Source organism: Jaculus jaculus, chromosome 9, assembly GCF_020740685.1.
Source record: "Jaculus jaculus isolate mJacJac1 chromosome 9, mJacJac1.mat.Y.cur, whole genome shotgun sequence".
Taxonomy (NCBI): Eukaryota; Metazoa; Chordata; class Mammalia; order Rodentia; family Dipodidae; genus Jaculus; species Jaculus jaculus.
The window spans coordinates 118,470,799-118,484,246 of NC_059110.1; the positions used below are offsets into that span (position 1 = coordinate 118,470,799).

Sequence of the window (13,448 nt, forward strand, 5' to 3'; positions counted from 1 at the left end):
CTGACTCCTATGTCAGAGCCATGCGGATCTTCAGACTCAGTGCTTGGCTCCTCAGCCTGCAATGTCTCTGCAACAAGGCACAGGCAGAGGCCAGTAAGCATAGCACAGTGCAGGCAGCCGAGATCTAACCACTTCTAAGTGCAGAGTTGCCAGGAGGACCTGTGCTGTTTCCCAGGTGGAAGGAAGAAAGGCCTGGCCACCAGTGCCAGCATTTGCCTCACCTGTGCCCCCATACTTAGGGTAGGGCTCCCACCATCAGAGGGACACAGGCTCATTTCCATCTGGGAGCAATGGCTTGGCTTTATGCAAGTGCTCTGGTGGGTGAGTCGGCTTCACACGCCTGGAACTAGATGTGCTGCTCCCTGAGCCATGGCCCCTTGCACCTGCTCCCCACCCCACTGTGTCAGGGCCCAGCCGGGACACTGCACGTAGAGCTCACTGGCTGCTGGATGCTATGCCATAGTGGGTTCAGGGCTTCCTGGGCATGGGGAACCTGCCCAGCTGCTGCTACACAGGCCCTCTAGTCACTCACATGGCAAGTCTCAATCCATGGTCAACCCACAAGGGGTGTGGTTCCTCTTTGATTCAGAGTCTGACTGTAAATCAGGGTGATCTAGCCTTTCCTGCCTCAGCCTCCCAGCACCAAGGTGTGTCTTCTCTTGTTCGCTAGAGGACAAAGTGAGCCATGCATACCTCTACTGCTACAGTCAAGCAAGTTCTGAACACCTTTCTTTAGACCTCATGACGTTGACCGTGAAAGCAGCACACGGCTAGACAGGCCAGCAGAGGCCTCTGAGGCAGGCTTGTCTCTCAGAGCCTTGGAGAGAAAGCAGATTCTTATTTCCTTTTCAACTTAGAGACAAAGAGTGTGTGTGTCTGTCTGTGTAAAGTAATTGAGTGTTTATGGAAAAACAAAACAACCCATTCAGAATAAACAGCACACAGAAGCTGCTATGACAGGAGGCAACATGCTATTTACCCAAGAAGGGAAGAAGCAAATTAACTCCGCATGTTTATTTTGTTTCATGGAGTCACCCAGACCAGCAGACCTATAAAGAAGTGTTGCAGGGAGACCAGAAAGCAAAGCAGCCCTCATCTTTGTACCTGGTCGGGGCCTTTGTCAAACATCTTCCGTGTCCGGGGGAACTGGTGGGAGTGGGGAGTGTACTGTGCTGCTGCTGGGCCCGCAGTGCTCGGGCGGCTGGAGGGCAGGTCACGGCTGACCGGCTGCTTGGCCATGTCATTGGTCAGGCTGCAGCTGCTGGTGCTGGATGCTGGTGGGGAACCTCTGTGTTGGGAGAAAGGCGGGCAGCACGCTTTACTCCATCGTGTAGAGATGAGACCCCCCAACCCTACCTAGTGATACCCGACATGTCACTGTGACTTCCAAATGCCAGCAGCCAAGATGAGTAAGGACTTCCCCTCTGGGCATCTGCTGGCAGGTGCTGAGAAAGCACTGGTGGGCTGAGAGGCAGTGAGGATGGGAGCTAAACCCAGAGCAGGTACACCAACCAGGAAGAGTGTGTGGCTGCCCATGCCATGCGTCCAGGGTCAGCACCCCACTTCCTGAGAGAACACTGCTGGGACAGGGTAGCACCTACCCTGTTGGTCACCTAGTTCTGAAAAAATTCCAAAGGCCATAGAAGAGAGGCTTAGTCCAGCTTTTCCTGTCATACCATATACAAATGAAGGGCTTCCGAGACTGGGAAGAACCCTGGTTCAAAAGTAGACAGATGTCGGGCTGGAGAGATGGCTTAGCGGTTAAGCGCTTGCCTGTGAAGCCTAAGGACCCCGGTTCGAGGCTCGGTTCCCCAGGTCCCACGTTAGCCAGATGCACAAGGGGGCGCACGCGTCTGGAGTTCGTTTGCAGAGGCTGGAAGCCCTGGTGCGCCCATTCTCTCTCTCTCCCTCTATCTGTCTTTCTCTCTGTGCCTGTCGCTCTCAAATAAATAAATAAATAAAAATTTAAAAAAAAGTAGACAGATGTGGGCGTGTACATGGAGGAAGGAAGGAAGAGAGCGAGGAGATGTGGCGTGTGACGGCCACTTACCCCACTTGATGGATGTGCATTCCCTTGTTGGTGGGGCTGGCCGGGGCTGACTGGGTGAGCGAGGAGGTGTCGAGGATGCGCTGGGGCCGGGCATTCACTGTGGCCTGAAAGAGCAAAGGACAAGTGATGGGAGCTCACAGAGTGACAGCCTACCTAAAGCTATGAGTCAGAACTGTGAGGCTGGTGGTTGCTTTTGTGTCTAAAAGATGGTGGCAAAAAGGCTGAGGAAATTTCAAGTGCCAGTGGAACCTGCAGGGGAAGTGTCCCCAATGGGATAACATGCTGTTCTTTGTGTCCTTTAGAGATCACTTGCTGGAGTCCTGTGGGGCTCAGGACTGGGTACTGTCCCTGCAGGAGATCCCAAAGGTGCTTTCAAGGCACATGGCCCACTCCACCTCTGCCAAGACAGAGGGGCAGTGGGGCACCTCAGGGCCGGTCTTCAGCATCCCTCACCTTGCTGGCCTCTTCAACGCTTCAGCTCGCACCTGAAAGCTGCAATCACTGGCCTTTCAGGAGCCTCACTGGGCTCTGCCCTGGAGAGGTGGCCTTCGTACCTGTCATGAAGTGCCCACTCCACTCCCCACCCCCAGGCCAGCTTAACTGAACACTTTTAGGATCTTGTAGAGCACGGTTTGAGGACACAGATGAAGGAGGATGGTATGCTATCTAAGAACCAGAGCTGGGCCCGAGCACTTCCTGACTGTCCTGTTGCTGTCACTCCAGGCATGCAGTCTGTAGGAGAACGCAAACACATCCTCCGAGGAGCTCTGAGCCTCCCAGTCCCAGGCACAGGGATGTGAACTCCAGGGAGCTCCTGTAATAAAAACTAAAGGCAAAATGCTAGCTGTAGGCCCATGGAATGGGCATATATAAACATGAAATCAGACCATAGCTGTGGAGCTGTGCAGTTCTTTCGTATGGAGCCGGTGGCAATTTCTGTATCTGAATACAGAATTCTATGGGGCATTCCACAGTAATGAGCTGCCTTGACTCTGATGAGTTAAATAATGCAAAACATGCTCACTGCTCCGTAAAATGAAATATAATCTCCTCAGTTCTGAGAGTGGAAAGTAAGGCATTTCTAGAAATTCAAATGAGGACAAGGAAGGATTTTCTTAATGGTTAGGTTCCCTACTCCTTCAGCAGTGTTTACTTTTTCAAAAGTCGTCCCCCCCCCCCCCCCCCGTGTGGTGGCGCAAACCTTTAGTCCCAACACTCAGGAGGCAGAGGTAGGAGGATCGCCATGAGTTCAAGGCCACCCTGAGAATACAGAGTGAATTCTAGTCAGACTGGGCTAGAGTGAACCCCTACCTCAAAAACCAAAAGAGTACTATTCTACTTTTGTAATGTGGTGTGTGTATGTGTGGCGTATGCACACATATGTGCCCTTGCAATGCCCTATGTACTCATATGTGGTAGGGCACGCTTGCCTACAGTGGCCAGAAAGGAACACTGGATTTGATAGTGCCTCTTGCCTACTGCAAATGAACTTTACATGCGTACTGGGAAACTGAACCTCGGCCAGTAGGCTTTGCAGGTAAGCGCTCTTAACTGCTGAGCTGTCTTTGCAGCCCCATGTCTACTTTTTTGATGTGTGGGTATGACACATGTCACGGTGCACACGTGCAGTTTGGGGTTATTGTGGGGTTGTTCTTGCCTTCCACCTGGTTGTGATGCAGGGCCACTCGTTCACTGTTTCCCTTGCCAGACTGGCTGGTACACTGGTATTACAGAAGCCTTCCATAGCTTCCTGATGGGGCCTGGGGATCCAAATTCAGGTACTCAAACTTGTGCAAGTGCTTTATCTACTGAGCAAACTCTCTGGCCCTAAGTAGTGATCCTCTTAAGAAACACATGTATGGGGCTGGAGAGATAGCTTAGCGGTTAAGGCACTTGCCTGCAAGGCCAAAGACCCATGTTTGATTCCCCAGGACCCACGTAAGCCAGATAGATGTGGTACATGAGTCTGGAGTTTATTTGCTATTGCTATAGGTCCTGGTGTAACCATTCTCTCTTTGTATCTAGCTGTTTTTTTCTCTCTCTCTCAAATAAATATATAAATAAGTATTTTAAAAATTATGTTTTAAAATAAACCACATGCATGCATACCTGCACATGTACAGTGATGCTGTGTCCCTGCAAGGTCTCCAGGAGGCCATCCTGACCTGTTGCTCTGGCTGTGGTGTGTGTACACTGAAGTCTGTGTGCCACTGTAGCAAAGTAGGCACAGAGGTCAAACACTGGGGGTCCTGCTGAGGTTATGGGACTCAGTCATAGTGTGTAGTTCTCACAGTAAGGCAGGCTGTAACTTGCATTAGGCAGGTGACATATAGGAAGCTTAGCAGGTATGTATTGGCGCTCTAGCTTAGTCAGAGCTCAGCACAATTCCAAAGGCCAGGCCTGGAGGCAGAGGCTAAGGCCGCACCTCTACAGCATAGCAGGGAGGTTTCTGTGCTTTATGCACTACATTCTAAGAGGAACTATTTAACACTCTGGTGTCTGCAGCAATGATCTTACAGTAAAATCCAATAGCAGGCAACAGGATTACAGTGTTAAATAATTCAGGCAGAGTATTCATAAGGGCAAATACATAAAAGCTTATGAAAGGCAAACTTAAATAGACTGAATCCTGATTCACCACCACCAGAACACTCAAGACCCTACACTCACTGGGGAGTGCTCACATCATAGCCTTGAGCTGCATTGCCCAGCAGGTGCCAGGGTGGCCATGGTTAGGAGGCTGTCATCTGCAAAAAGTCAAGAGGCCACCAGACAACTGTGCCACAACCCTGCAACAAGTGTGTGAATTGGCCACTGCTTTCTTTGACCATAAACTCTAGAGATCAAACAATGCATTAATGTCCATACAAACCTTTTAAATGATCCCACTGGAAAGAGTCTTTAAAGCCTAACCTTGGGGCTGGAAAGATTCATCAGTGGCTAAAGGCATTTGCTTGAAGACCAAATGGCCTGGGTTCAATTCCCTGGTACCCTCGTAAAGCCAGATGCACAAAGTAGTGCATGCATCTGGCATTTCTTTGCAGTGACAAGAGGCTCCTGACGCACCCATTCCCACTCACAGTTTTCAATACAAATATTAAAAAAAAACAAAACCCAATCTTGAGCTTTTGCAAGAACAGTGGGGACGGTAGGTGTGGGAGAGCAGTGGCGAGAAGTAAGAATGGCGCTCCTTACAATGCAGCAGGTCCATATGAGCTGCCAGTATGGGCAGTGTGCTGTGTTTTCATTCAGGAGATGCCAGGAATCACGGGCCTGTGATACCCCAGACATGGGGACACCCAGTAAGTTTCCAAGCTTTAGACCTGCAAGCAGCATGCAGCCAGTCCCTATCGAGAAGGGGACCTAGGAGGACCCAGCATTTTCAGGGTGAAAGAACACAGCCAAGATCCAGGGAGGAAAAGGGGCTGGGGTCTTCAGAGTAAGTACAGGAAAGGGGAGCACTTCCAAGGTGCCTTTCACTGACACCCTTCTCCTGCACATGAGCAGGATGGAAACCCATGGGGCTGGGAGGCATTAGGCAAATCTTCAGAGCTTACACAAAGGACTGGGAAGAGTTCATAGTCCCCAAGGAAGAAAGGACTAAAATCAATAGCCTATGTTCTATGTCAAGAAATTAGGATATCCAAAAAAAAAAAAAGAAAGCCGGGCATGGGGCATGGTGGTGCACGCCTTTAATCCCAGCACTCGGGAGGCAGAGGTAGGAGGATTGCCATGAGTTCGAGGCTACCCTGAGACGCCATAGTGAATTCCAGGTCAGCCTGGGCCAGAGTGAGACCCTACCTTGAAACACCAAAAAAGAAATTAGGATAAGAGCAATGAAACCCCAAACAAGCAGAAGAAAAGAAGTGAGAAAAAGATGAGCAGCTATGAATAAAATAGAAAAACAGCAGAGAAAAATCAGTTTCTCAGTTTCTCTTAACCAAAACAGTCACAAATAAGAATTGTAGAGGACTGGAGAAGTGGTTCAGCAGTTAAGGTGCTTGCCTATAAAGCCTAATAAACTGGATTTGATTCCTCAATATCCATGTAAAGCCAGATGCACAGTGGCACATGCATTTGGAGTTCCTTTACAGTGGCTGGAGGCCCTGGTGTGCCCGTTTATTTTTTCTCTCCCTCTCTCTGCTTGCAAATAAATAAATAAAAATATCTTTAAAAGTGCAGGAGAAATGACTTAAAGGCACTTGCCTGCGAAGCCTAAGGAGCTAGGTTTGACACCCTAGAACCCATGTAAGTCAGAGATATACATGGTGGCACATGAGTCTGGAGCTCATTTACAGTGGCTAGAGGCCTTGGCACACCCATTCTCTCTCTCTCTCGAATAAATAAATAAATAAATGCTACATAGAAATACAGTTCAGGGCTTATAGTGATTCTCCAGATTTAAGTGTTTGACGAAAGTTCATTTTATTTATGTATTCTTTCAAACCATGGTGTAGGCCCAGAGACCTTTGCTTGAATATTTATGACTGAAAGTCAGAAACTTGACAGCTTCAAGGATAACCTCCATCACACATACCTTGTAGGCGATACTGTTGAGGACTTTCATGGCCAAGTCGGAAACATCTGGATAGGGATCTGCAGCAAGGTGCAGTAAGACTCTCCAGATCTGTGTGTAAACACTGTTGAAAGACACTCCTAGAGAGGAAGCAGCAGATGATCAGTACCCAGCCGTAATGTCCTGAGAGCCCACTTTTGGAAAACCTACCCATGATATTAGGAAAGGGAACTCTGAAGAGCTGGGGGCTGCAGGAAGCACCCTACTTTACTGTTCTGGTGATAGGCCTAGAGATCCAAGAATTCCGGCAGTAAACAGACTTGGTCACACCAGTCTTGTCTTCTGAGGCTGGCTGGCTGGCTCTGAGAGGAAAGCAGCCGGAAATGAGTAGGGTTTGCATGTGGAATGCTTGGCTGGTTACAGAGCACCACCCAGTCACCAGGCACATCTGAGCTCATGTTCTAGATTCTCAGAGCAGCCATGGCCTACAGGGCATGGTGTAGTAAGACTCAAGTCTCTGTCCATAGCCCACTCCACACATACTGCATGTCTTGTACACTGTGATTGCTTGGTTCCTCACGTCCACCCCACATGCTTGTACTATTCTAAGAACCCGGGAAGCAATGAGGGATGTGTGATGTGACCACTGGTCCCCACAATTTCACAACTCATACAACAAGCACTTGGCACAAAGTCTCGTGCGGCAACTTGGACGTAAGGCAGGACAGGCTGAGACTTAGCCACACCAACACCCAACAACATATTGCAGAGGGTCTCAGTGAGGGCTGTTCAGTTCTGCCCACTTTCTCCATGACCAATACTCATAGGGCAGGCACTGCCCCCAGCACGGATGCCAGGATGATGGCAGGCTTGATGACTAGTGAAGGTGGTAACTGCCTGCGTGACCTTCAAGCCAGGTCATCCCAGGATACCGTAGGGAGGTGCAGGAGAGAGGTGGCTCTGCAGGGGAGTAGGGCTGTTCTCCTTGTGGAGAAGCAGCAGAGGCTAAGAGCAGTAGCATAAAGCAGGTCTAAGGCTCAGAGGCGATGAAAACACGGAGCCGTGGAGAAGTGTGGGGAACCTGCAGAAACCCGGAGGTAACCGCAGGCAAAGTCACGTGGGGCTGCAGCACAGCTGGGGCCGCACCGTGCTGGACGAGGCGAAGATGGGGATAAGATGCTTCTGGAAGAGGATATGGCTTGAGCAAAGGTTGTTCAAAGAGGACAAAAGGCACCAAGAGTTGGGCTGGAAAGATGGCTTAGTGGTTAAGGCATTTTGCCTGCAAAACCAAAGGATCCTGGTTCGATTCTCCAGGACCCACATAAGCCAGATACACAAGGGAAAACATGAGTCTGGAGTTTGTTTGCAGTGGTTGGAGGCCCTGGCATGCCCATTCTCTCTCTCTCTCTGTATCAAATCAATCAATCAATCAATCAAACAATCAATCAATCAAATATATTTAGAGGCACCAAGGGTGAAAGAATGGCACCTGTGCAAGCGGTGACCTTGCTTGACCATTAGCAGGCTGGCAATGTCATCTTCATGGAGGAGAAGTGGGACGAGGAGACAGCCAGCCACACAAAACTCCACCCTCTATATTTTGGATCTAAGTTGGACAGTTTGTTTGCTGAGATGCATGTGTTTGTTCAACAACAGGGAGAGGGATTCAGGAAGGGTTTCAAATAATCCATGATCCTGCATCTTTGCTTGAACTTTAAACTGTCAAGGGCAGAGTGTCATTCAGTGAGCACAGCTGTTAGTGGAATGGGCTTCATGGGACCCTTAACCCCAAGGCAGACTGGTAAGGGTTTAGGGTAAACGACCTGTATGACTTCCACACGGACACACCCCATCAATAACCTACACCTCTCCTCTATTCCCCCATTAATCCTGGGCTGTGTGTGGTGATGCCTAGGCTGTGGCACATCATTCACCCAGGGGTGCAGAGGCCAAGAGGGCTGCCCTCTCTGCTCCTGAGAGTGTGGCCTCCCTCCTGAGGTGACTGGGGAAAAGGGGCTTGTTGAGTGTTCATGGAAGGCCCTGTGTCTCCAGCATTCCTGTGAGCAAATAAAGCTCTATAATTTTCTGAGATGCTTACCTTTGTGGCTTCTCTGAGGACACAGTGGTCCATGTTACTGCCTATCATGGAGAGGCTGAGTCCTAAGACAGGTATGTCTCAGGACAGCAGCTCACTGCTGCACTGACGGCATGGTGGCACTATGGATATGCCACTCACTTGTTTCCAAGTGCTCAGGAGTTCTGAGAGCCTTGTGTGCTGGGCCTGCTCACAGCCATTGCCCAGATGCAAGGTGGGCATGTGTGTCAGCAGACCTAGGCTCTCGACACCTGGACTTGGCTTTGCCCAGTGGTAGGGATCACCCCAACACAAACATGGCCTGTTCAGAGGCAGCACAAAAGTCTAAGGAAACTGGCAAAATCAGCACGCAACCCCTGTGGGGACATAGAAAGTCAAGTCTGCTTTCTGGCTTGAGTGGATGCCTATTCATGGGGCCCATCAAGCAGCAGTGGCGCCTCTGTCTCTCTGAGAGGAGGAGGAGGAGGGCTGGAGGAAGTGCTCTGCTCAATGTGGAGACAGGCTTTTCCCTGATGACATTCGAGCAGGATAGGGAAAGTGTCAGTTGCTCTGCACACAGCCTCACTTGAAGGGGACAGGGAACCAGCTCCTTGCATGAAGCTGGCAGCCCCTCTCCAACCCACAGCAAGTGCTCCCAAAGACGCCTCAACTCATTACAGCTTCCAGTGGTTTTGGGCTCCCAGGCACCTCCAGGTGAGTGACACACTGGACGAAGCTTCCTGCAGAGCTCAATGGCTGTGTGACACAGAGCTGTGAAGAGAGCATGATGCTCATGAGCACCCCCGGTGACTCAGACACTAGACTTGTCATGGAGGGCGAGGGGACAGGAAGGAGTAACACAGGCAAAGGGAGGGCACAGAAGCCCGCTGTCAGTGCGGGCCTCCAACATAGGCAAGGTGCAGGCAGGGTCCTAGTTTCACTCCCTCAGAGCTGTGCAAAGCCCTGGCCTCATGCACTGGAGTCGTGGTCCAGGATTGGGGTCCTCCCCAATACTACTTACCAGAAGGGCCTAGCACTGTGTGGGTAACATATGAAGGGTGACATGCGCAGATATATTATTGTTTCGATCTTAAACTTTGCATTTTAATCACTGTGTTGATTTGGTAGATTTTGACTAAGAAATAACATTGTTCATGATTCAATAGGGAATTAAAAACCCTATGTTTTACCATTCTCGCTGATGACCATGGACAGTACAATTTTTACTAGTGAAAGGCAAAACTGTGATAATGAGCTGCTGCCTTTACTTCACTTCTTTCCTCTGTGTGACCACAACAGCGATTCTCTCTGGCTTCACTGTCAGCTGGGTTGTCCTGTCGTTAAATCTGCCATCTCCAAAATACAACCTCTACCTTCATACAGGGATTCAGACCCAATGGGACTGAGAAAGGGACAATGTGCACCCCCCTAAAGCAGACGTGGGAGCTGGGCCTGGTCTACAGTGTGCTGCTTGCTGAGCCCTGTTAGTACTGAGGACCCACTCTCCCGTGTAGACTACAAGTTATAAAAGGTCATGATGAATATTCTAGCATGACTCGTCAGAGCCATGGCCACAGCTTTCTGAACAACACATGAGGCAAGGTAGTTCCTCAGTCCCGTAGCCAGGTCTGAATCTCAGAGACCAGCTTGAGAGAAGAATCTCGAGACAGAGCTACAAGTCCTTACCTGGGTCTCAAGGGGCTGGCATTGCAGCCCCACATCAGATGTTCTAATATGGGGAGGTGCACTGCTGAGCCACACTGTCCCTCTTTACAAAGTTCCTAAGGCTGGGTGGGGGAGGGTTTGCTGTATGACTGTCACTTTCTTGCCACCCATACTTGTCCCTTGTGCTCCAGAGCAAATCCAGTAATACTGGCCCCTCCCAGGGCTGTGTCACTGAATTGTAGTCTTTGGGGAGATCTGACCCATTGCTCTGCCTTCCCTCCTCCCCGTGCAGGCCAGAGATTCTCAGTCCTGGCGGCTCACACATATGCATGGTCTTTCCAGTACGCCTTCAGTATCTGTATGTGACGCACTAAGCCATGGCCTTCAATCAGGGGCTCTGGCTCTAAAAGCACAAGTCGTCCCTCTGGCACTGGGCAGCAATGCTGCCCATGTTCTCACTACTCTTTTAGAAAGGGGAACCAAGTTCATAGCTCATTAGATGCCCATGCATAATGTGTATAGCTCCCCTGGGTGCCAAACTGCTGAGCTTTCTTCAACAGATCCAATGCCAGGCTTTTTCTAGCTGGGACAGACACCAATACATCCTTTGCCCTGTGATACAGACTAGGGCCTAACCTGGCACTGCTATGAAATTGTGGAGTTGTATGTCAGGCTGGGAACAACTCTTAGTGCTTCCTGATGTCATGATAAAAAGGAAGAAGGGAAGGGACAGAGGTAGCTCACAGCTGTCACCTTAATACCAAGGGATCAATACTCACAGGATCCTGGGGGTCCTGCTCTCTTCTTCTAAGAGTCATTCTGACCCCTAGACTACGAGAAAAGTGAACGACTGGGACTTGAAATAAGCTCTTTTATAGGCTTACACATCAGAGCAGATGGTTCCCAGCAGAACACATGAAGAACAGGACTCTGGGCCAGAGCTGAGGGTGAAGGGGAGGGTGGCTTCATGGCCACTGCCATCCTTCTGCCCCTCCCCTGTCAGCGGCAGCTCTACCTTGGACTTGTTACTATGGTGATGCAGTTCTAACATGCTGTAAAATGTCACTACTTGGCAAGAGTTGTGAAAAGCCAGCCATGGCCTTTGGGCCTCCCAGCGCCTTTGCAGTGAGACTCCTGTGGCAGGGTGGCATGCTGGTAGTCACCAGACCCTCTCAAGTCTCTAAGCAGAACTCAGTCTACCCTCACTCTCTTAGCATGGGGGAACGGACTGAGCATCAGGCCACAGGCAGGAGGCAGGATGCACACAGCAGTGCACCTCCTGGGCTGGGAGCGGTGCTTTTACAGATGCGGGCCAAGTTCAAAGTGGAGTGGGAGCTGACTGCGTGGGAGGCACTGCAGTCAGGCGGTTAAGAGGGTGTAACGCAGGAGGCAGAGCCCCTGATCACCTGCACTCTGTCCAGCCTCTGTCCACTATCGCTGCTCCACTCTCACAGCAGGGATCAGGAACAGGAATGGGGACCAAGAAGGTGGGAAGACGGGCTTATCGGCAAGAAAGACTTTTACAGAAACAGGATTTTAAGAAGTGGCAGTTGTGTATCTGGGAGTTGTTAGGTCAGATGCAACAAGGAAACACCACAAAGAAACTCTGCCAGGTAGGGGCACAGAGCTGTGTGGGTGGTGAAGGCGGAGGGCACAGAGACAGAGTATCAAGGCACAGGTACTAGAGGCCAGCCTGGGGTGTGTGCTGGAGCTGCCCAGCTGAGGCCTCCGTGGCTGATGGAAAGTAGCAGTCAGCTCTAGGCTGGATTTTCTAGGACCTGCAGCCTCACCTGGCAAAGGGGACCCAGGCCTATGGCACAAGAACTTCCCATGGTCTTCAGGCATGCACACAGTACACAGTGAGATGCAGGGCACATGCAGTGGGGGTGAGGGGCAGACAGCAGAAATGGGAAGGGCTAGTTGGGAATCCACATGGCTGTCATGTCATGACTGACTGAGGGGACATTTAAGACGAGTCGCCTGTGAGGTAAGTGCAGACCAGGTCTCCTCTCTGGGAAGCAGAGCTGTGGAGGCCATGGGACGGGGCTTCTGCAAGAATCTGCTTTTATGGGAGCAGGTGTGAGGAGGAACATGTCCTACGTTGTCTTGGTTTGAAAACCCCTTTTGCAATTTTCAAAGAAAGGGGCTAAAGAGATGGCTGTTCTTTGCTTGAAATGAAAGAAGAAATTGCTTTAAACTGGCAAGTGCTGCCAGTAATGGGATTCTGTAAGTTATGAATTTTAAGCACTCTGTCAGCACTGAGGTCTCAATGCGGGTGTGGGTGTGAGCACCATCTCACTGTATAGGAATGGGGTGATACTGGAGGAGCACTGCTTGTCTTTTTACTTTTCCTTCTAAAACTCCACTCACTTTGAAACTTCCCCCTCAAAATTCCCAAGATTTGAATGATATACAGATAAAACTCAGTTTCTCCAGCACACACACAAAAAATAAACTGGGTATGGTGGTGCATGCCTTTAGTCCCAGCACTTGGGAAACAGAGGTAGGAGGATTGCCATAATTTCAAGGCCAGCCCGAGACTACATAGTGAATTCCAGGTCAGCCTTGGCTACAGCAAGACCCTACTTCAAAAATCCAAAAATAAATTAAATAAATAAATAAATAAATAAATGAAAATGAAGTGCAGAAGCAGAGTGGGAAGAAAGCTCTGACAATGCAGATCCTGACTCCTGGGAGGACAATGGAAGAAGAGAAGGCCGACATGCCAACACCCCAGGAGCTGCTGTGGCCTCTAACAATCATGGCTCCTTAAACCTTCTTCCTTCAAGACTGGCAATCAGAACAAACTGGTATTCTCTCCTCAGCACAGGAACTAAGTCCTGGGTTGGAGATGGCTGAGTGGCCCATGTGCCAAGGCCATGCCTCCTAACCCTCAAGCCTGAGAAAGCATCCTGGGCCTCAGGTTGTGCCATGCATGCCACTCATGGTCTTACAGGAGACCTCATGGCCTTGGCCTTCTGCAAGACCTGACAGTGCCAGCAGGACCGCCCACATGGCCTGTGAGAGAACCAGAGGAAACAAACACTGCAGAAATGCCGGGCCTCAGGTGACCCCTTCCAATTGTCTTAAGACAACAGACTTTTTTTTTTCTTTTCTTTTCAAGGTAGGGTCTCACTCTAGCT

The 13,448-nt window shown here is 50.1% G+C and overlaps 1 protein-coding gene across 4 annotated transcripts in view; it reads right to left on the reverse strand.

Moving 5' to 3' along the window:
• The window catches only part of Rptor (regulatory associated protein of MTOR complex 1), a 351,571-nt gene that overhangs the window by 41,982 nt on the left and 296,141 nt on the right, over window positions 1–13,448 (reverse strand). For all 4 annotated transcript variants that reach the window (XM_045159731.1, XM_004655257.2, XR_006638996.1 and 1 more), the window contains exons 21-23: window positions 6,588–6,706; window positions 2,051–2,154; window positions 1,105–1,288 (exon numbers count right to left, since the gene is read on the reverse strand). In XM_045159731.1, coding sequence (XP_045015666.1) covers window positions 1,105–1,288; window positions 2,051–2,154; window positions 6,588–6,706 — 407 coding nt within the window. The remainder of the gene's footprint in view (window positions 1–1,104; window positions 1,289–2,050; window positions 2,155–6,587; window positions 6,707–13,448) is intronic.